At 38.0% G+C, this 24293-nt stretch overlaps 2 protein-coding genes across 2 annotated transcripts in view; both read left to right on the top strand.

The window, feature by feature from the left end:
• coro1ca (coronin, actin binding protein, 1Ca) overlaps positions 1-19546 on the top strand; it is a 32833-nt gene extending 13287 nt beyond the window's left edge. The window contains exons 3-11 of the mRNA XM_041999345.1: positions 12387-12509; positions 13858-13987; positions 14132-14313; positions 14842-14961; positions 15229-15333; positions 15440-15585; positions 15784-15841; positions 15986-16228; positions 16865-19546. Coding sequence (XP_041855279.1) covers positions 12387-12509; positions 13858-13987; positions 14132-14313; positions 14842-14961; positions 15229-15333; positions 15440-15585; positions 15784-15841; positions 15986-16228; positions 16865-16984 — 1227 coding nt within the window. The 3' untranslated portion in view covers positions 16985-19546. The remainder of the gene's footprint in view (positions 1-12386; positions 12510-13857; positions 13988-14131; positions 14314-14841; positions 14962-15228; positions 15334-15439; positions 15586-15783; positions 15842-15985; positions 16229-16864) is intronic.
• Positions 19547-20810: 1264 nt separating this feature from the next.
• On the top strand, positions 20811-24293 carry tmem119a (transmembrane protein 119a). The gene is made up of 2 exons (XM_041999867.1): positions 20811-20897; positions 23182-24293. The coding sequence occupies exon 2, from the start codon at positions 23197-23199 to the stop codon at positions 23956-23958; it is 762 nt and encodes a 253-aa protein (XP_041855801.1). The 5' UTR covers positions 20811-20897; positions 23182-23196; the 3' UTR covers positions 23959-24293.

Raw genomic sequence — 24293 nt, 5'->3', positions numbered from 1 at the left:
GAAATAAGAGGTTGTGGGTTTGTAACCAGTTCAGAGGTCTGAGCTTAATTTTGAGCAGTCAACTGATGGGGGTGGCTCTTTATGTGACTCACTGCGATGTGGGTAACTGCGGCAAGCTGACCTGACTCAGCACAGCCCTGAGCATTGTTGTTTTCTCCTGTCAGAAGACAAGAATATATAGAGAAGGGATCAGATGTCCAGCTAAACACATGTCATCCCCTTCCCTCATGCTTTCAATCTCTCCTTTCTCATTCTTAGCTGGATGGCAGCTAATTTATTCCTTGATTTCCATATGAAGGAAGTTGTGGGAGTGAAATAGCAGCTAGCAAAAATTCCTAATGATTCCTCTCTGCCTGCTCTGCATAAGAAAAGGAAGTATCAGTAAATTATTGCAAATGCTTTGATTTATATTTCTTTTAACTAATTATATTGTAAATTCAGCACTTATTTTCCAAGCAGCTGTCTGTTCAGTTCTATGTTCAAAAAGATAAAAAAAAATGTAGTTGTTTTTTTTTTTTTTTTTCTTCAATTTGGAGTCAATCCCTCAATGTTTCATTCATCCTTGTTCAGTCTTTAAATAATTCCAGGGTGTGTGCTGTACACAGTGACAGATTGTTTATCTTCCGTATAACATGTGCCAGTTTTGCAGCTAACTGAGCTGCATTCTGCATTTTCATACAGTAATATGCTGAGTGTGTATGACATCCAGGGTCTTTCCCCTTACTTTGGTCAGTTTGTGTTTAAAGACCTCTGTAGTGCTCAGCTGCCTTTGCCATTTCCCTGTCTGCCGCTCATTCCTGCTGACTGCAGATTTTACCATATATGGTCATTCACTGCTCCCTGCCTGACAGCCTTCCAAGACCATTTCCTCCCTGCCCTGCCATTGGCTGTCTGATGCAGTGTCAGTACACATGTGAATTCTGGGATAGGCTGAAATATGAAGGGCGGCCAGGATGAGAGAATCAGGTTCAATTCAGACATTGTTTTTATCACAGTCCTTTACTGTATCCAAGAACCATTCTAAAAAATGTATTTTAATGTGCTCATTTGCATGGCTTTATTTCTGAATAATGTACTGTACCACTGTTCCAGAAGTTCTTTAGTTTTTAAGAAGCAAGAAAGCTGTATAAGCTTTATATATGCTATTTACTGGTCCACATGAATGCATCAACCTGACAGTCCAGGTTCTCTGAGTATATTGCTGTCTTATGATATCACTCACTATTTTAATGTTTTTTTTTTTCTTGGCTAATGATTGCTTTTTGTAAGGGAAATTATGGAAACACTGGATGAAGACTGAATATACAATATCAATTCAGAGATTTCTGATTTTTATTTTTTCTTTTATTTTAATTTTTTAAGTGTGGTTGTGTGTTATGAGTATCAGTTCTGTAATGAGCTTCACATGCAGTAAGATGGTTGGCATTTTGTTGTCAGTTTGAATCAGGGAGGATTTCTGATAGGTAAGCCAAGCTAACTGCTTTAAGAATAGGAGCAAATTTCTGGCATCTAAAATTCAGATCTCTAATTTTGTAGTCCTTTGACCAAACAATGGCTGTGTTTCAGTTCAGGGTCTACACACTTTGAAGTGTGCAGACCTACATAGGAAACTCCGTAGCCCACATAGTCTGCACACTTCAAAGTGTGTAGACCCTGAAACATAGTTACTACGTTGTGGATGTTTAAACTGTCACTTTTACAATGTAATGTGAGCACATGCTTTGCTCTGTGTGTCAATATAGAAGCTCTTTAGTTGAGAACACAGTGACACTGTAAATGTCTGCAATATGTTTTTTTTCATAGAGGTTAGAACCTCTATGAAAAAGAGTTAAAGAGCAGCGGATTTCACTCCGGCTTGCTAATGTACTGCTACCTGGTACCTTATCAGATTGTTGTGCTAGTCATGTGCCAGTAATGAACCATACTACAGAATATCTTCTGTACATATCTGGTAACGTATGTCTGCTGAAGCGCTTTAGATATGTGTTGTTAAGGTTCACTGTCGGTTTGCTGGTTTTTGCATTGTTCCTGCCTTGTCATGGAGGGACCATAAATCTTTAAGGGTCCTGTGTATGACAGCATTGTGTTAGTACTGCCTTAGCTGTTTGCATCAACTGTGCAGAGGCAGTGTCTTGTAAAAGTGGAAATTTCCATGGAGCTCCCATCACCCCTGAACTGTATGCATGGAAGATCCTTCAATAGTGAGCATGTGTGAATCACATGTTGAGTTGCAGGGAAAGGAAGTGTGCTGGCCTCTTGTGTGAATGAAAAGAATGTCCTCTCTTGCCTTGAGGGAATGTTGTTCATACATTTATTTTTTGTGTTTCAGTGTTGCACTCTTTATCCATTGCCTTGTGATTCACTCATTTTTTGCAGTTGTATGTGTTGCTATGCAACTGGTTGTTTTCTAGGCCTCAGACATTCCTCTCAAAGGAATGCAGTATAGCTTTGGACATGTTAGATAGAACATGTTAGACTGTTTGGCTGCTAAGTATACAGCTTATTGTTTCAGTGTGGGTGCTTTTTTTTTTTTTATACATTTCTGTTAATGCTGGTAAAGTTTGTCTTTCTGGAAAAAAAAGTTTTTTTTCTATATCTATAGGCTGGTTGCCTAGGAGATGATTTTCTTGCCTAGCAGGTTTAGTCTGTTAGGGCTTTTATTTTTTTCTGTGTTGCCTAGTCATAAATTGTTTGACTTGTTACTGGAATTTGAGGTAACTGATGGTTCTTTATGTCTATACTAAGTAAAGCTGCTAAGTTTTTTTTCTGTACCACATGGATTTAAAATAAAAGGATGCTACTAAAGGTGTGTTTAGTTTTTGTGTTTAATTTGAGCTGAAAATAAGAAGAAAACTTTAAAAGACTTTAATTAAGGGACCGTCCCCCATGACGCCGGTTTGCAGCAAAACCGCCTAAGTATTTTAGCAAACCACCTTTTCATCCCCACAAAGCTAGTGATTAGCCTCCATGAAACCGACCATGTCTGAAGCCAGGTACCCCAGTGGATATGTTTGAGTCCTCTACAGTCTGCGGTAATGTGCGTACAGCGAAGCCGCACAACTTGAGGATATGACGTCAATGTGATGAACACACGTCGATTCCCAATCCACCCTTCCTCGAGTTTTTTATGCTTTATAGTCAAGCATTTTTTTGAAGAAGCAGCTTAACTCCGTATTAGTCCAAAGAAATGCTTCTCTTTTGCTTTGCAGTTGTAACACACAGTGAGTCTTTATCTGTGCATGCGTTGTTTTGCTCTAGCTTTGGAGTGTTACTCATTAGCACCCCTCACAGCCTGTAGTATGTACTACAATGGTGTCGTGGGGATATTGAAGCCTTTCTCCTAGTTTACGCCACCATTTTTACACCATTTTTATACCTGAACCGGCTTCGACATAACGTAAATGTAAGGATGTTTTCGTAACTTTGGAGAGGACACTGTGGCTGTAAAATGATTTGCATATTAGATTGGCTTTGGTATGCAAGGACCGGTGTGGTTTTATACCTGATCAGACGGACAGTCTGACAAGCTTGGAGTAGAGCCGCAGTTTTTTGACCTCTTGTTCTGTCGCTTGATTTCTTGGAATTATGTTTTATTTTTCATACTCTGGAGAACTACTGTAACAATTGTTGTTGAAGTTTTAAGTAAACTGTTTAACTGAATCCGGAGGATCCTGTGAGTTTTTTACAAGTATCACATGGATTACAACGAGGGATTAGAGCATATGTTTTTATTAGAAAGGAAACTGCAATGCTATGTAAACTTTTGTAACATTTTTTTAAAATGTTTTAAGAATTTTCAGACTGTCTTGCCTAGCTATACGTCTTGTACTATATACCATGATTTACCTGTTGCAGCTCTTATTTCAAGTTTAGTGCATTGGGTGAAATTGTGATTTTTCAGATCAGTGGTAAAAACCCTTCTGATGTAAATCTGTCAAATTCCATTAACTCCCAAGTTAATGGACAATTCCTTTTCATTTGGCTTAAAACCAAAGTGTTTCCAAAATGTGGCATTACTTTTTTAATTTAAGTCCATAATATGACATCTGTGTAATATGGCATCTATGTTTTTTCACTCAGCTGTTTCTCTAGAGAGGAACAGAGATGATTATAAAAAATAATTGTGGCCATTTGAAACAAATGCGATCAGATGATTATTGAAATCCGACTGAAGGCAGGTTAGTTTCTTCCTTGCGTGTGTGCTTTTGTCCAGCACGTGTAAAACAGTCAGGTATGAGCAGCATATTTGTTTAGAGAGGGGAATAAGGAACTAACGAGTTTCTGATAAAAGCAAACACATTTATTTTCCTTAAGCATTCTTTTAATTTTTTGTCTTGAGTTGTTGCAAAAAAAAAGTGGAGCCTCCAGATTCCAGTGTGCTCAGCTACAGTTTGATCTAAGCTATCATAATGTACGTAAGCTTCTCTAATTTGACCTAGACTGTTGACCTCATTATGATTAATTACTGTCAAATGTATCAGTTTATTTCTGCTTCTCCTGAAGAGATTTCGTGGTTTGCAGATGGAGCTCTGATAGTTTTAGTTATGACAGTTTATTTGAGCGCATTCCCAGGAAGCTTCTTTTGTGATTAGTGTGTCTGTATATAATCATGAAGAGGGATCATATTTCTATGTATGGTTGAGGCCAGATCAACTTGTTTGTTCTCCAGAACCTAAAATTCCTAGTTGTCTATATCACATACAAACACTATTAACACCTCAGAGTGCTGCATTTGACACCCTAGAGGCCCCCTTGCTCTCATTAGTCATACCCATACCATAGCTGCTTTGGGCTGAGGTGTGGAATGTGAAGGGCGTCTGGCTCTCTGGTTGAACTGTTGATGTCCTGTGCTCAGTGAGCTTCATTTAGTCAGTTTATATTGGGCTTACATCAGAAGGCTTTCAAAGATTTGGAAAAGACTCTAGAAAACTATCAACTCACACCTGCTCACATCTAACAAGTGCTTAGTCTCAGACTGAGATTTTACAAAGACTGTGAATCTTGTGGGGTCACTATTTACAAGACTACAACTAGATTCTTTTAGCATTTTTTGTGATGTATTTGACAGTTGATATCGAACAGGGCTGATCTGCCCACAGCAAAGCAAACAAGGGGGGAGTTTCCCTGCCAGATCAATAAGGAATTACACATCATTATTATTTTATTAAGTGTGCCTTTGCATCTCCACCAGGTGTTAGACTGACTCATCAGAATCTGGAGGGATGAATGAGTTTCTATTCTTCTCTCATTTGTTAGATCATTATACTGTCGCTGTAACTTGCGATAATATCAAACATGTTTGATATTGTCGCAGACCACAGACTAGGAAAAGACTGACATGAAAAAGCGGAGATTACCACCTTAAACCTAACGATTGAGATGACGGGAGCACGCAGTGACTCCAGATTTTCAATTTTTAGTCTGTGACTGTGAAAATCGTTTGGTGTAAGCCCAGCATTAGCTGTTGTGGTAATGCCAAAATTTTGTTTTGCTATCTGCTGATTAGGGCTGCACAATTAATCGGATTTTGATCGTGATCACAATTTTGGTGGCCACAATTAAATGAACCTGATTGTCAAATATATTTACATTTAAAATGCGAGTTCTGCTGCATGCATCTCTGATCACATACATTCTCAACCTGTAGTCTGCCAACCAGGGAGCGAAAGCAAGGGTAAAGCTTCATGAAGCTGCCTAAAGAACAAGCATCCATTACAACTGTATATACTAGTGATGGGATGTTCGGCTCTTTTGGCTCCCGAACAGCTCTTAGTATCTTTTGTAGCCCCATAATTTACATTAACTTCTCAAAGATTAATGGTAAATGTATTTGTTGCATTATTTATCATCTATTCTAATTTAAAGTTGAATTTTTCACTAAAAATTGTTGCCACATAGTTTGTTTATAATTGGTGCAATAAAAATACATGTTTTTCCAAACACGGTGAATAATCCTGATTAATAATCATGATTACAATATTGATCAAAATAATCGTGATTATTATTTTGGTCATAATCGTGCAGCCCTACTGCTGATTACCAAAAACTGTTTGCTTCTATACCAAATGATTACTTTTATAGGTGGTTTAAATCTTTTTGTGCTCTGTCGTCCATGCCTGAAAAAGGATGAATGAAATACTTTTTTTATCCCAGAGCATATGGGATTATATGATGGCATATGGTCAACTGTGAAGCCACAAATTAATTTAGTGTATTATTATATTATATATATTATTATATATTAACTGCACATTGCTCAAGTATACCTCTTGAATGACTAAACTTGAGGGAAAATGTGCTTTACAACTCAGATGAAGTGTATGATGCTGCTGTCCCAAGAGATGGCTACAAAAATTATCACACTTTCCACAACAGACTTACAGAAAATGTCCAACATTTAGGTGCAGACATTGCATGATCTTAGCTTCCTTAAGAAGTAAAGTCTGCTCTGTCCTTTCTTGTAGACGATCTTGTATATATTGTTGAACATAGTTCTAAACTGAATCTACTGAAGAACATGTTCAACTCATTACCTCTGTCCAGACCTCCATCAGTCTAATCCACCTTAACTTGAAGTCCATGATCTTTTTTTTTTTTATTATTATTCCTGACCACACATCCCTCACCTTGTTCTGTTGGAGCTGACTTTCTAACTTTTTCTGGTAGTGCTCCTTGTATTTCTTAATCTTTGTTTTAAGTTGTTTTTGTATTGTCTTTAAAAACTCCCTGTCACCCTCCCTGAAGGCTTTCTTTTTTATGTTTAGCAGCTTTTTTTTAGGTCACTGGTGATCCAGGTTTTATTGGGAAAGCAACTCACTGTTGCTGTTGGGACGATGCTATCCACCCAGAAGATTATATAATCTGTCACTCACTCAGTCATGCCATTACTGTTTCTCCTTGTGGGTCAAAGGTCATTCCAGTCTGTGGCCTCAAAGCTCCCTCTCACAACGTCTTCAGCTTCTTCAGACCAGGTTTTAATAGTCTGTTCGATGAGTGTTTGCTGCTGAATGATCTGCTTGTAGGTGGAGGTGAGAAAAACTAGATTATGGTCTGATCTTCCTACACGAGGCAGGGCAAAGGAGTTGATTGAATTTTTAACATTTGCATAAAATAAGTCCAACATCTTAATGTCTCTGGAGAAGCTGACACATTCTTGGAGTGTTGGCAGTGTTGCAGAGAAGGAGACAACGTTGAAGTCTCACGAGACTACAATGAATGTGTTAGGGTGCTGTGTTGTAACCTAGCAACGATAGGAAGAATAGCAAGAAAAGGATCTTTATAAAACTGAAATGCGCTGTATACATGATTCTAAATGCTGTATAGGCAACAATGAATCCTAACAGACCTTTCTATCAGTAATTTATATTTAAGTGTTTGGCAGTATTGTGTATACCATTTTAATCCACAGTGTTGTTGATCTTAGTGTCACATCCTAAGAGACAGTGTGACCATTTGGAGAAATATTTTCTTTTCCTATAGTATTTGACATCAGAAACTATGTGTCAGTACAAATGGATTTTGAAATGGTAGTTTAACTCTTACAAGTCAGAGCTGGTTGGACATTGTTAATATTAAAAAGGGACACTTGCTTAATAAGGGTGGGCAAAATGTTGAGCTAAACTAAACACAATATCATTGTTGTTCAAATAGTGTGTAATCACTATAAAAGTCAAATACTTTTAAACTGCTTATCTCTGGTCATTTTTTTGTCAGACTTGTTTATGTGGTTTCTGTTGAAACACCTGATCATCAGTCCGTTTCCTTCCTGCTTAACATCCTGTTCCTGCTCCCTGCAGGAAATCGTGTCAGGAGTAATTTTAACTGGGATAGTATGATGCATTTTTATGGGAGGAAATGAATGTGGACAGAGGTCATGTCTGGCTTGTAATTTGAATAATCTGTAATTTGGCCATAATCATAGTGTTATCTGACACTGAATGGAGATTCATAAGTTCCTGTTAAAAGCGGCGTCAATGTCTGAATTCTCTGCACTCTGCGGCAGGTTACATTTCATGGTGTGCCGTTATATTATTGACAAGGTTTAAGCAAGATATTGTGATTTATTTATTTATTTTCCCTCTCCTCCTCCCATAGATGTCCAAGTTATGAGTCCATTCTCACACAGTCTGGACTTGGGTCAGTGAGTAGAGTCAGAATATGTATCGGCCCAAATTGCTGTCCGTCAGATGACTGGGCAATTACAACCCTGATATGTTAATCACATTTGAGTGTGTGTTTGCATGTTTGTACAGTGTGTACAGCCATTACAGCACTATACAAATTTGACATGTCTGTGAATCACTCCAGACTTGGCTGATATGTACCATGTGACCTGGTTTCTGCAGCAGCAGCAGACTTGAAGTATCCACTGCTAGGCTGTGTTTGTAAAGTTTGGGAACAGTCTTAACAGCGGGAATGCCTAAGTGATAAGCAAGCACTCATGTCCTGCACTAGATTGTTCTTCTAAGATTAAAGTCACCATCTGTTTATCACTTCAGCATCATTTAAAGGAGTCGTATGTAAAATAAAAAGTGCCCTCCAAGAATACATGTGACATATTGAATCTTGATTTAATCGGGTAATATGATCACTAGTTATGGTTGGATATCTGTAGAAATTATCTTTCTACTTTTTAATTATTTTCCCATTACTTTATGCTGTGCTGCAAACAATGAATACCATTAACTATTTTTACGTGTGCTATTTGTATGTTTGTCCCTGACAAAAATAACTGTTAGAGCTTTGAGCAAAATAAAATAACTTTGGGAATTAAAAGCTAAAATTTTAACTTACCTGTAAGTGTATAGCTGGTTTGTCTTGATTGGAGTCATTGTTAAAATGTGTATGTGTCCATCCAACCAAAGTTAATCTGAGGACAGGTGGTTGTAGACATGGGGGACTTGCCACAACCCATTTTACTTTTATTTTAAGAAAACAGTTAAAATGTGCTTATTTGGGATTATTTTGTTGCTAATCCATTTTTTAAACAACAAAACAATCTACTTAAACAAAGAAGTTTATCCTTGCAAATTCTGGCACAGTGTCAGATGACAACAAATTAAGTCTCCTTTTCTTTTTTCCATATACAAATAATCAAGGTTAACATTTACATCCATTTTCACATGCAGTGAAATAATTTCAGTCTGCAAACAAATTTGCAGACTGAAATTATGTTGGATGGGGTAGAGATTGAAAGAGTGAATAAAATCAAATTTTTAGGGTTGATAATAGATGAACAAATTAGTTGGAAACAACACATTAGACATATCCACAGTAAAGTTTCAAGAAGTTTAGCAGTATTAAATAAAGCAAAACAGAATTTAGATCATAAATCACTACATACTCTTTATTGCTCGTTAGTTCTTTCATATTTTAATTACTGTGCAGAAGTTTGGGGTAATAATTACAAAACAATAATACATCCACTATTTGTTCTCCAAAAGAAAGCCATAAGGATCATCCATGGGGTAGGTTATAGGGACCATACCAATTCATTATTTTTGCAGTCAAAATTATTAAAATTGAAAGACATTATTAATTTACAGACTATACAAATTTTATTTAAGGCAAAACACAAATTACTACCTGCAAATATTCAAGGACTGTTTGCAGAGAGGGAAGGGGGTTATCTTTTGAGAGGGAAATTTAATTATAAGGTCAAAAGGGTGAAAACAAGGAGATGTTTCTGCATTTCTGTTTGTGGAGTAAAATTGTGGAATAAGTTGAATGTGGAGCTCAAGGAATGTCCAAATTTAAAGCAATTTAAAAAAATGTTTAAAGATAGTACTTTCACACAATATATGAATGAAGAAGCTTGTTTTTGAAATATGTATTTTTTGTGTTGGTTTAAAATGAACTACTTGCAATGGTTGAACAATATGAAATCATTTAAATGTGTATTGTGATATAGGACTGTAAAGTTCAGATGGAAAATTAACAGGAAGTGGAAAATATTATTTTAACTTTGGAGAAGGGGTGGGATTTAATAAGTTTTACTTCTTTCCGCCTCTTTTCGAGCATGATCTTTGTTTCATTTTTCTTTTTTGTATTTGGAATTCTCATGGCTGTACATGTGGTTTTGTATGTGCTCGAAATAAACTACTACTACAGTGTGTATACCTAAAGAAAAAAGTGGTCAAAAATGGAAATGCAGTGACAGATGCGGCAGAAGGTTCTTGCAGCAGAAAGTTATTCTATTACTGTTAGAAAATACCTTGATATGTATTGTCTTGTGACATAACAAGACTGAACTTTGAGACCGTCACTGGACTCACTATCTTGACTATTGCTGCCAAACTCTATCTACATTGGTGCATCTGTTCATTTACAGCTTGATTTGTTTTGTTGGAGGAATACAACTACAAGGCAGTTTTGGACTATAAAAGGATTCTTCCAGATGCTACATTAGACAAACAGTTTTCCAAATTAGGTCTCTGCATTGCTTTAATAAGCATCTGTTAAGATACTATGGCTCTTACGTATCATGTTCGAGTAGGAAAGTGGACATCTGTGTTCTCCCTAGTTTTGATTCTACCTCTTGCTCATTACTGAGTTCACAACTCCAGATTTACTAAGCTTTCTCAAGTCTTTCCTGTTGCTCTTGCTAGTATGATGGCAGAATAGCTGTAGGCAATGTTGGACTGTTTCTCGTATCAGACAGACGATCAAGCTTTAAATAGGACTGGTGCAGCAGGGCTCCACATTAGGTGACATCATCTCTCTGGCCCTGAGCTGGTACTTGGAGTCAACACAGACTAGGGTGTGTCTCTGATGCACAAGACATTACAGCGCAGGTTTGCTAAGTCAGCTCGCCATGTAGAGGGAGTAAGTTGTGTGTTAAGGCTCACAAGGTTCAAAGGTTGTTTATTGTCCTCTTTCTTTTTTCCTTTTAAATCTTTGGCATAACCAAAGGTCATTTGTCCGTGCATGAGCACATCAGAAATTCATTTGTAGCCTACTAGTTTTTGGCTTGTGTGGGGTCATAGGGTTACTAGTTTTAAATGGAAAACTAAGTATCAGTTGGCATCCATGTGCTTGTCACTACTAATAACTTCCCTTAATTACTGTGGGTGGTCTAGTAGGAGCTAAATCTAATCTTGATTTACTTCTGTGTAGCACTGATAAGCATGTATTTTGGCCTAGTGATGGTATGACAAACTATGGTTGGTGATTCTCTGGATTTTGGCATCTAGGTTTATAGTCCATGCTCATCCTTTTTAATAAGTCCTGTTAGGAGATGAGAAGTTTTAAGTTTAATTTAAGAAATTTACGCTAGGCTTTGACTGTTTGAGATTTCCTCTGTCATGTTTCCATCAGCATATTTGTATGGACAACATTAAAATGTTGATGAAACAGTAAAACTCTGGCATAAAGGTAAAAATAACAACTTGGATAGTTTTTCTATATTTTACACATTTAATCATACCTAAAGAAATGTGAGTCTATGTCAGAATTGTTCAAACTTTATTTTTGGAGAAAGTGACAGCCAGAAGGTGTTTATCCTGCAACTCCAACCATTTCAACAGCTCTCTAACTTGCTTCTCACCAACACAAATGGATAAAACATGTTGGTTATCATGTTGACCTCATATCAGCAACAATGCACACTAATAATGGAGTTTCACCATGCTGGCTGTACATCAGACATTAAAGATGCAACAGTCCAGCAATACACAAGCAATGCCCACATCGTGCAACTGGTGGGAAGCCAATTTTAGATTTGGACCACAAAGTGCCTACTTAATTCATGGCTGATTAATCGGGCTGGTTGTGTTCCTTGAAGTGGCAAATGTTTGGTCAGGGTGAATACAGCTGTGAATAATGCTGTGCCCCCGTATTGTTTATATTACAGAACTATTAAATATTTGCAAAGCAGATTGTACACTCCACATACATCTTATCAAATTTATGCGATTTAGTCAGCACAGTTGTTTATTTTAAAAACATTGTTAAAGATAAATTATTTTTTTTTACCTTGTGCCATGTTCCTCTGCCATATTCACTCATATCTTTGTAATATTAGCAACATTGATCCTACATATTTTTCTTCTTCTGCCTCTTTATCATCTTCTATAACACAATGACACATGTAACTTTATTATTATGCTGTAAAATTGACAATTTAATGGCCACACACCTTTTTTTTATTCAGTTTAGTTTCTCAATGCACTGTATTAGTCAGTTATCTCCTTACTCTTACTTGCATTACTCATTTAGCTTTTTTTTTTTTTTTTTTTTTTTTTTTTTGTGGGAAGAAGTGTGTGTGTGTGTGTGTGCATCTTTTTGTTGGTGGAATTAAGGATTATGCTGTAATTGTCCTGTTTCAAAACACAGACCAGGATAAGACTAATCTTATTATTGTGTTGTTTTTATCTTTCTCTTTACAGGCGGGACGCATTGACAAATCCTACCCCACAGTATGTGGTCATACAGGCCCCGTGTTAGACATTGACTGGTGCCCTCACAATGACCAGGTCATTGCCAGCGGCTCTGAGGATTGCACAGTGATGGTAAGTTGCTTCACACCTTGCATGCGAACTCAGACCTCTCAATTGAATGGAAATAGGCAGCTTACATTCTTTAGCTAATAAGTGACAAGAAACTACACGTTTCTGTTGCAAGAAGCCAGGCTGTTGTAACCCAGGGATGGTTGCAGGCCTCACCCTCTGGATAAGATTAAGCGCAAATATGTGTAGTAGGAATCAGAGCTAAGGAATGATTTAGCTGTTTATTGAGCTGAGGTCACTGACATTTTTTTTCCCCTCTTGCGACTGTAGTTCCACTTTCCTCCACATGTCCTTATTTGGGCTGTGAAATGCTTAGATTCGTTTTTTTTAACCACTTCCTAACGTGACGGTCCAAACTTCCTGTTTAAACCCCCACTATGTCTTTTTTGCATTTATTTTTTTTAAGGTAATGTTTAGTTAAAATGAGGCAGGATTGTGCAGTTTAACTGGTACACACAACAAACTAATGGGAATATGATGTAGGTGTTCCAGCTTTTAAAAGCTCAAAAACTGGATTTTCATCAGTAACATAAAGGTAACACTGAGCCACAACCCAAGTGATTGCATACCAATCTGCTGTTAATGTAAATCACTGACAACCAAATATTAACATGGCTTGGTAAATATGAATGGATGCTACAGAGGAAAAACAAAAGAAATTGGTATTTGTTGAATAGTGGAGGGGGATATTTGATGTCAGAACCATTCAGCATCTTCAGAAGTGGGAGGTTTTAATCACGTAACTAAGTTTGGTGTAAAAGTTTAGGCCATTGAGTGGAATTTACTGAATCATTGAGTACGTGGACCTAAACAGTTAGTGTAACTTCAGTATATAGTAATGTTTTGCCATCAAGAATGTGGATATAGATGTCTTAAAGAAATGTAAAAATGCACAAGAAAATGTGACATACAATATTTTAACCAAAACCTGACAGTCATGAATAAGTGGAGTAAATGCCATCATCAGTTGTTTGGTGGCATAAATGTTTACCATCCATATACAAAATGAAAAAATTAGATTTTTCAATTAGTTGGTGGCTTTTGTTTTAATTTAGTAGATTGATGCTCACTAAATTGTTCATTAAGGGTTATTCTACCTACTGCTTTGTTAAACTACTTTCTTTAATATGACTAAATCCTCATCACTAAACCAAATGTGAAGAAGACGTAGTCACTGCTGCCCCCCTCAGGTTCCTTTAGGTAACTGTCATTGATGTATACAGTAAGAAGGCAATTCACTACAATGAGCTTTGCAGATGCACACAGTGAAAGTCTTGAAAGATTGTTAATTACAAAGCAGCTTTTAAATGTCTGCCCAGAATTTTAGATGTATTGTTATTATCCTCCACAGGTATGGCAAATTCCTGAAAATGGCCTCGTCACCTCCATGTCTGAGCCGGTGGTGGTTCTGGAGGGCCACTCGAAGCGTGTTGGCATCATCACATGGCATCCAACAGCACGCAACGTCCTCCTTAGTGCAGGTATGGATCCAGGTTATATCCTTAAATCTACAAAATCTCTGCCTTGACCTGACCTTCAAAATTTGAAGTGTAAGTATAGTTAAATATTTTGAGTAAGTTTGATGTGCTGCCAGCCAGTTTACCTTTACTTCCATCTGTCCCTAGGCTGTGACAACCAGATAATCATCTGGAACGTGGGCACAGGTGAGTCCATGATCACTCTAGAGGACATGCATCCTGATGTAATTTACAGCGTTTGCTGGAACCGCAACGGCAGCCTTATCGTCAGCGCCTGCAAGGACAAGTCCATCCGTGTCATCGATCCCCGCAAGGAGGCAATTATTGCTGTGAGCACTTTTCTTAAAATACTTTGGTTTTGGCTTTCTTTTATTTTTTTCCCCCCTCTTTCTGCTCATACGTTTAGCTAGTGCTGAATTTTAATAATGACACAGTCAAACTGGATTGCAGTAGAAAACCACACCAGCACCTAATCTTACTAACTAAAATTACCTTTGAACATGACACCAAGTTGTCCCCAGATGTTTCCCTTGGGCACTGTTTTATGAATTCACTGTGTACAAACACATTTATAATGAACTGGACAAATGTGGATTGTAATGAATTTTATTTCATTGGATTAGAGTGAATTGAATTGGATTATAATTGGACTGGACTGTATCTTTGAAAGTGCCTTGAGATGGCTTTTGTCATGAATTGGTGCTACACAAACTAACTGAATTAAGTTACTGTAGATAAACAATGAAAAAAATAACAGAACTTTAACCCAAAATTTGTATCACGTAGCACAAAGTGCTGTATCAGGATGTGTTTGGAAGTAGTGAGTAGATCACAGACCTCTGAAATATACCTCACAGGAGAAGGAGAAGGCGCACGAGGGCGCTCGACCCATGAGGGCCATTTTTCTCTCAGATGGCAACGTCCTCACAACTGGTTTCAGTCGCATGAGTGAGAGACAGCTGGCTCTGTGGAACATAGTAAGTTCAGGAATTGTCTCTTTATTTCACACTGCTGTACTCGCTATGTGAAGTATTGGGTTTTAAAATCAACTCAGTTTGGATTTCTTTCAGATGCTTATATTTTTTGAAATATAAATAAAATATATTAAGAATGAACATATTCACATCTTTTAAAATTAGATGCAATAATGTCAGAGTATGCTATATTAATTATTGAAATGGCATCAGACTAAGAAGCTCTTCCTTATACAGAGCTCTGATTGATAATATTGCTTTTTCTTTCAGCAAAACATGGAGGAGCCAATGACTGTCAACGAGATGGACACCAGCAATGGAGTGCTGTTGCCTTTCTATGACCCAGACACCAATGTTGTTTACCTCTGTGGGAAGGTGTGCTTCTATTTCAGCACCCAATAATAAAATCACTTAAGCATTACTTAAAAAATTTAATCAGATATCCGCAAAACAGAGATAACACAGTCTTATGTCTTGGCAGGGTGATAGCAGCATCCGTTACTTTGAAATCACAGATGAAGCCCCATATGTTCACTTCCTCAGCACCTTTGCTACCAAGGAGCCGCAGCGGGGCATGGGCTACATGCCCAAGAGGGGCCTCGATGTCAATAAGTGTGAAATTGCAAGGTAAGCTGAGATGAGTGGCAAATCACGTCTGACAAAAGATTTTGTTTTCAGTTCTTATTTTAGTCAGTCCCATCTAAAACTGAGTCACCTCATGGCTTCACCACCAGGAGGCAGAATGTAACCGTGTCACAGGAAGCTGTTTAGTCTTTGTTGTTTAATGATTCACTGAAGTGTAAATTTGTATTTGTGTGTTATCAGGTTCTATAAACTGCATGAAAGAAAGTGTGAGCCTATTGTGATGACTGTACCTAGAAAGGTAAGCTTTCATCCTAATCAGGTACTTTGCATAGTTAGACCTCTGGTGTGTTAATTGAACCCCAGACATAATTATGCAGCCTTGTATAGTATATTGTTCTGGTTATAGGCTTGGTCTCACAGCTTGTCACTCTTTCGGCATTAGTCGGATCTGTTCCAGGACGACTTGTACCCAGACACAGCTGGACCAGACCCTGCCCTGGAGGCTGAGGAATGGTTTGAGGGCAAGAATGGAGACCCCATCCTCATCTCCCTCAAGAATGGCTACGTCCCTGTCAAGAACCGTGAATTCAAGGTGGTCAAAAAGAACATTTTGGACAGCAAGGTCACCAAGAACACGGAGAACTCCAGCCCTGCCAACAAGCCTGCCTCCCCGGTTCCTTCGATTGTGAGTTTTTGAGTAAATCATAAAATCTTTACTCTAATAATCATTGGGTCTGAGTAGAAATAAGTAGAAATTTTGTTCACCATCACTTCTTTTCAGGAAGGTAGGGGGTAAAGAGTAAATTTTGATGCACACCGTAAGACGATTGTCTGACATAGCTGCTCATGGCCTCATCTGTTGTTGCTGGTTCTCAGGGGCTCATAGTGTCACAGTTTCAATCTCTAGAATTAATGAAATGATTTGAATATGATGTTCATCCCACACTGTGACCTACGAACTAAGAAGTCTACTGCTGGCTCTGGCGCCTGTTGCACTTCACCCACAAAGCAGCCACCCGCCTGTGACCAAGCCCACATGATTCTCCACAGTTCTGCTCTATAATCACGGCCCACTGGGCAACAACGTTGGTGAAAATTGTAACCCTCAGAAAACCAAGTTTTAACACATATAGTCAAACTGTTTGGTTGCTTTTTTTGCCACCATTTGTTTTGTGCACTTTTTAGACCTACTTCTCCATTAAATAGTTCATATGCAATAGTATTTGTGTTTAACAGCTTCAGTGACGCAGTATTTAAAAAAGTTGGTAGAAGTTTTCACTCAACTCTCCCTTATTTTTGTTGTCTTTCTAATCTCTTACAGAAATCCGAAGCAAAGATGGAGGAGATCTTGAAAGAAATCAAATCTCTCAAGGACCTGATCAGCAGTCAGGAGAAGCGAATCATCAAACTTGAAGAGCAGATGTCCAAAATAGCCATTTAACGACCCTGTGCTCCAACCCACAACAGTTCAGGACGTTCCATTGTTTGGGGGTGGGGGGTGGGGGGTGGGGGCGGGAGAAGTCACTGCCTATCTTAATGACAGTGTGTGTCCGAGTCCTGCCGAGCAACAATCCCTAGGAACATTCCAGATGAACACTTTTTCTTAGTCAGATCCCAACCCTCAGTTTAACACAGGTGGAATAAGGACATGTGGTAAATTTGGCAGAAAGTACTTTTGCGTTTTTTGTGACAAAGGACTTCATTTTATTCTGTGGCAGCCTTTTATTTTCGCCTAATTGTGTATATATATAAAAAAAAAAAACAAAGTCTTAAGTCTTCTTATTTTAGAATGATCAAGAAAATTCAACACCAGTCCCCATTTACTTCTGTATGTTTTTTTAGGTGTCCGTGTTTCATGTTAGCATATCCCAAAATCATAATGTTGCCAAATCTGAAATTTTGTTTACACTTAACAGTATTTTTTCTCTCTCTAAGAATATTCAAAATGCAAAGAACGAAACTTTGTGCAGAAGACTGTTTATGTAAGGAGGGTAATTTAATCACTTGTGCACAATTAAATCAAAATAAGAAAATTAGATTTGGTATGAAAGACTGATATTTCGAATTCTGTAGTTAAGACATTCCAGTTTGCCACAGTCAACACCCGAACATTTAGACATGCCATTAATGACAAATTCTTCCCAGTCTTTGTTGAAGCTGCACAAATCAACGCCTGCTTTCTGCTATTAGTTTGGATTTTTGTTGCTTCCTCTCATGCTGACTGTGGACAAGGCAGTCCATGTAAACGTGCATACCATTCTACCTTGCTTTATGAACATGCACTCTGCACTTATTGAAGAAAACATTCCATTAATCTCATTGGCCAAGGGGGAAAAAAAATTCAAACTTTGTGTAAATGCGCTACTGTAGTGACTCAGTGATGGTCGGTTGGTCGTTGTGATATTTTATGATCTGCACATGGAAATTTTCTGCATTTCCACAGGAGATGTGCTTCATTTTCATGAGAGTTGCAGTCACCAACCCCTGTGCTTGTCGTCTATGGGCTTGCTTAATAAACAAAAGTAGTTGAGCTAGTTTTTGCTACTGTTGTCCTTGTATTATACTCCACCCCAGATCTGTATTTTCCATACAGTCAGAAAAGTAGATATGACATGACACTAAGTAATCAGACATCAACTCAACTATTTGTAACCATCTAGTGATAAAGCTGTAGATTGTTAAAAAAAATTGTTCATAATGGTCCTTGAAGGCCAAAGATATGGACATGTCTTTGGCCTTTTGGTACCTGTGACTATGGGTGTTCCAGCATTTATTTGAGGGGTTGTGAAGTGGAGTTGGCTTAAGGTCCATGTAATATGGAAAAATTAAAATAGTGGATACCACTTTACTGTTAATTTTTAACCTGTTTTTGTTCCAGCTGTGCTCATATCCCTCTCAGCACTTCCATGTCTTATTTCTTAAATGTTTATTTCTCTGATACCCTGAACAAGTGTATTTGATATAAACCCAGGGACCATTTTATTGTCCAATCTCAGTTGTTTGCTCTAAAAAAAGCTCTATTTTTGATGTTTTAAATGTTTCCCAGTGGGAAGCTGAGACGGGTAATGGTTCAGTCTGTTTTTGCCTTCATTAATTGTTACCACTGTAAAGACCTGAAAGTGCCATAGAGTTGACCCTGGAAGTTTGTAATGGTGACTGTTCTGTGAGTGGTGTGTGTAGAAAATGGAAGATTCGAAGGATGCCTGGATTTAAAATCACTTTGAGGTGCTATACTTTGTACTAACACCCCCGTTCTTAAAAGTCTGTGTCACCGAGCTGGATGACACAACAGTTTGTTGAGGGGTTTGTTTTTTTTTTTTGGAGCATTGAGCCACTGACATTTTCATCTCGGTACGGGTATAAAAACATCTTTTAAAAAGGATTTTAAACCAACAATCTGGCTGAGTTTGTAGCCGTGTAAGTCAGTGTGACCTCAAAATGCACTTTGAACAGTAAGTTGTAGAAAAATGGTGGCAGGAAATCTTCTGAGTGAGAGTCCGACACAAATTATACTGCCATATTTTGTAGGTCTGACTGCCACTCGAGATTTTTTCTTTTTTTTTTTTTTTTTTTTTTTTTTTACAGTGTTGGCACGAGAGCAAAGTTTTGAGGCGTAGTAGTTGATAGCAGTCGAAAGGGACCATGTAGGTAGAAGAAATGCGCGGTTGAAAGATAGATGTATGTTTGTAATTAAGGTCTAGAAAACTGAGTGAAAGCTTTGGAAATAACGTGATAAGATTTTTTTTTTTTTCTTTTTTGTCGTGCTAAAGAGGGTATTTGGATGGGTGATGGGTTTTAAATGTTTCCCCTGTTTATGTTCCTTGCACCTTGCCATAATGTATCATGAGAAAATCAGAACCTTTGTTACAAAAATTAAACAAAATCAGACAAAAACCAACCAGATAAAGCCTCATGGAGGTCTGCTCAGCATTTTTGTTCATTATTCTTGCTTCAAGTATCAAACACTGATTATAAGGAAATTAATAAAGAATTTTTAAAATGGGTTTGTTGTCATTTGTTGAATATATTTCATTTGTATGTGGTAGGACAAAGCTTGGACTGAGTATTTAATGTGGATTTTTTTTTTTTATACAAGTTGTATTACTTTACCAGAACTTTTCTCAGCTCTTAATCCTTAAAACAATTTTTTCCGCTGAAAATCTCTTTAGTATGGTTCAGTCATGTAGTGTAGATGATTGTCCGTTAATTTACCTGCACAGCTGGTCAATCGTTCCAAAGAAAATGACTATTTTCAGTTGTTGAACATGCATTTGGTTGTACGGTGGGTGTTTCCAACTACGGGGCATGTGTGATTTAGTTGAAGTGCATTGCTCCATTTAAAATGTTGAGAGAGCAGCATTAAGGCTGCACAAGAAATAGTTGTAGACAGGATGAAATTATGTTGCAAATGCATGCAGTATTTGACGCTGTGTGAATTCAATCTCTGTCCTTCCTCAACTCAACTTAACTCAACATATTGCGGTTATCTTTCATTAACTCAACCCAAGTATTTCAGCATAGAGAGTCATCAAAAACTTTCTTTTGCTGTTCCATTGTTTTTAGTTGGTTGTTTGACACAAAAAATGGTAATTTCATTGCAACAGGATTGGCCAGCTGAAGTATCATCACACCATTTACGGGACTGAACTAACAGGAAGATGTCACAAGCAACAACTGAATAAATGTCCTGCATGTTTAAGGATGAATTTAAAGATAAGCGAATCAAAAAGACCATGAAGCTTATATGTTAGTTGTATTTGTGTGTTTTTGGGATGAAACTGCTGCCTTCTAGGGTAAGGCTGTAATCAGTACGGGGTTAATTAGAGAGGACTCAGTGGGCGGCAGAGACTCACCCCACCAAACCCAGAAATAACCTTTTCTCCTGAAACATGGCACTGTTCTTAGTGCTACATGTTTACAGATGTTCTCGTTAAATCAGTCAACCTTTTAGTCCCACATCATGGGAAACTTTGCTTTTTAATGCTAATAAAATCAGTTTCCAGAAGCATTTATGTACGTTGATCATTAATCTTTCTAACATGAAATCTTCAGACTTCACTCTACATGGCACACTTCATAAAAATGTTAAGTTCATAATCCCAAATGAATGCTGAATACACCGAAGGCTGAATATAAGAATGATGGAGGAGGAGAAGATGAGAATAGGGGGCTGGACATCATTCTGCTGGGGGATGGGTTTCCAGTGCTGAGTTAAAATAACTCTATTTGCAGCGTAAATGCTTGGGAACTCACTCTCCCTTTCCTCTTGTTACTCCATCTCTCCTTTTCTTCCTCCTGCAGCCATCTGCACTGCATCTGATTTTTCAGAAGACTAAACTGGGAAAAGACGTTCTGTGAGTATTAAAGTTTGTTGCTGTAAATTGATGTTATTTAAAATGAATAAAGGTAGAGCCAAATTATTTCAATCTACTGAGTTTTGATAATGATGATCCAGTAGCATTACATATAAAAACTCTCTTATTTCTAATATGTAACAACACAAAGTACAGTACATTAGATCATACATATATGCATGCAATCCAGAATAATAGTCAGATTACAAAAAAGCTAATTATCAGATATTTTGTGATTGCATCTCAACACTGTCAATTTTTTTATTTCTTGTAAATCTGTTTCTCCTGTCAGAGTGTTGGTTTTGTTAATCATGGCTAAACAGAATATGGAAAAGCAGGGAAATCTGATGGATTTATTATATACCTTAAAAAATAAAAATGAACACTTTAGAATACTGAATAATTATATATTTGTAAATGAAAATATTTTAGATCTTATATTTTTTATGGACTGGATTATGTTACTAATTGTAGAAACTTTCATGTAATTTGTCTCCATTAAAGTCTGACACAGTCTTGTGTCTGATTATGAAACATGACAAACTGTTGCCACACTACAAGAGAGTTTTGAGCTGTAGCTGTTGTAAAATTAATTTTCACATGAATCTTTTTTTTCTGATTTGGTCAGAAAAAAATGTCATTTTAAACTGAATAGCTGTATGACAGTGTAATAAAGAAAAAATAAGACTGAGATAGCATCCCTGTTTGCTTTAATGCAGAACTTTGAATTCTAATGTGACGCTTAACTTTGGCATTTCTTCTTGGAAATTAAATTAAATGACAAATACTTTATTAATCCCAGTGGGAAATTGCTAAAATAAGTGAGATAATACCTATGCCATCTCTCCTAACATCGGGAGAGTAATGTTTATATATTTTTAAGGAACTAATTTAAAATCTGGTAAATACTAATCAGGATACAAGATAGTGCAGTTATACATAAAACATTTATTTATTTAAGAGGCTCTAACCCCAAATTGAGAGGGCCAGCACTTTTATGTCAAATTATACTGGATTTATTAATATTTGCTGTTATTCAGTCTTCAAAGCAAATACATACCAGTGTGGAAGCACATTACTAACTTTCTTGAGATACTGAATTGTCATGAAATGGGTTGGGGACATATCTAAATTCTAGGTGTTTGTCACTCCTTATATAATGAGGGGTAATAACAGCTCTATGGTGTAATACAGTACTGGAAATGTAAATTTAGCTGTAATTACATGGATTTGAAGGGCAGCCTTGTCCTATAGCTGTACATTCAAGGATGGAGACCCAGCCCACCATGCGGTCCAGCAGAATGCATACTGTATGATCGACCACACAAGGAGTGGAGGGTTCACACTGCAGCGTGAAACAGAGCAGCAGCTTCACCGTAGTATGATGCTGATTAGAAGCTTGCCTTTACAGCTTGGTACTGTGTAATTACACAGAATGTGGAGTTAAACAGGTTTGAAATGTTACAGATGCACTGGTTGCAGTTTTCTTTAAGAGGACAAAATGTGTAACATTGGGTCAGAACATTTATTCGGTCATTTGTGTAATGCAGATTTTCCTGGAAGGAGAACCATCTCCATCAGGTCTGTGCTGCTGTGGGCGGGTGCACAGCGGCTGCTGCCCAGTGTAAATATAGAGGCCACAGCCGCAGGTCTCCCACGCCTCTGTGCTCCTTGTGGAATATAGTTTCCTCCTGGCTTTGGTGTGGTGGATGGGTGGCCTCCCTCTACTTTACAAATTATAAGGCCTTCAGCTGCAAACTCGCTGTCTCCACCCCAAATAAGTAATGGCTACTCTGGTGTTTGCTAAAATAGATCTGATGCAAGACAGGGAGAGGCAGAAAATCAAGAGAAACCTGAATCAAGAGGAGCAAACGAGTAACATTTTAGTTATCGTTGGATAAATATTTAGTTACAACCTGGGGCTCAGCAGCCTAGCTTGTGTGGCTCAAGTCAAAGGTAACAAAGACCTACTAGGGCCTCTAAAGCTGGAGACTTCACGTTTGCCAGGCCACTGCTTGAAAAGAAAACTGGTACAGGATTTAAAGCTTTGGATAGCACCATTTCTGTTAATTATTCTGACTGTGGAATAAACTAGATTTGATACAATGACTGGGAAATTGTGATACCTTCAGGTGTTTTCCCTCTTTCACTGATTTATAATGACCCTTGTGATTGTTTTAATGCACCAAGTAACTTGAGTTGTTAAAACTGTGAAACTGTTTCTGTGAAGGTCATCCAGCTGCTTTTTTTTGTAATTTACAACCTATTTTCATTCTTGTTGTAGGGCTCACAATTGAGGATGAAGTCTCACGTGGCTTTTCATGTCACCTGTGTGACCCTGCTTTGGCTGTGCTGCAGTGTTCACGCCACTCCATTGTTCTACAACATATCCATGGAGGGCAGTGGTGATGAAGCTGAGCTGGAGCTTCTTATCCCAGTATCTTTCTCCACTCGAGCACCTGTTCATATTACTGCTGTTACTGAACCTCCCACCCCAACCAACACTATCACCAACACCATCACCACCACCATGATCCGCCTGAAGGACTACGTTCTGACCCGAGTGGTGGACTTCCTACAAGAAAATCTGCTCATCATCATCGTAGTGACCTCTCTTCTCATCGTTATGGTGTTCATCATCTGCTGTGCCTCTGCTATGAGTCACAAGCGAAAGCTGGAGGCTTACAAGCCTCCTCCTCATCAACCCAGGAAGCATATGGCCAATAAAACTGGAGGACGCAAGAATTCGAATGACCTTCAGGAGAGGCCATATGCCGTGGACCATGTCAAGAGGGTCCAGATTCAGAGCGTGGCCTCCTCCCCCAAGCACCTGCGCGTGCCCTCCAAGGCTCTGGTGGGAGAAAGGGGTCGAGACGTCAAGTCGTCACCCCGACAGGAAGTCAGGAAGGTCAGAGATGTAGAAGAAGTGGAAAAGCGGAGAGAGGAACCTAAATTTAAAGAGCAGGTGAAGCACAGGGAGGAGGTGCAGCAGAGCTTCACCCCCAGCACCAACTCCAGTCAGCCAGTCTGCACCTGCCATCTGAAGAAAGCCCACCACTAGTGCATGATCTGAGCAAAAAGGCTAAATATCACACACACAGAAATGTTTAAGTTAAGTCATTCCTGCTATTTAAGAACATCCATTGTTAAAATAATGTAATCTAAACACACACACAAAAGATACAGCAGACGATAGAAAGCAAACTTCAGCTGTGTTTTAAGTCTACAATCAGATTAGTTGGCCAAGAAAATTTATTTTTTTCTCACAAGAAACTTATAACATGAAGATAAAGAGTAGAGAGGATCACTATCTAAACAAGAAGTGTGAGGGTTGCTGTATACATTGTAAACAAATACAAAGGAAACTTTATGGATATACATGGATGGGGGGGGGTT

This window comes from Melanotaenia boesemani, chromosome 11 (genome assembly GCF_017639745.1).
Source record: "Melanotaenia boesemani isolate fMelBoe1 chromosome 11, fMelBoe1.pri, whole genome shotgun sequence".
Classification (NCBI taxonomy): Eukaryota; Metazoa; Chordata; class Actinopteri; order Atheriniformes; family Melanotaeniidae; genus Melanotaenia; species Melanotaenia boesemani.
This window is presented reverse-complemented; position numbering and strand designations above follow the sequence as displayed.

Bases quoted from the DNA above. Each gene is read 5' to 3' on its own strand.
- tmem119a (XM_041999867.1), top strand. From the start codon at position 23,197: ATGAAGTCTCACGTGGCTTTTCATGTCACCTGTGTGACCCTGCTTTGG.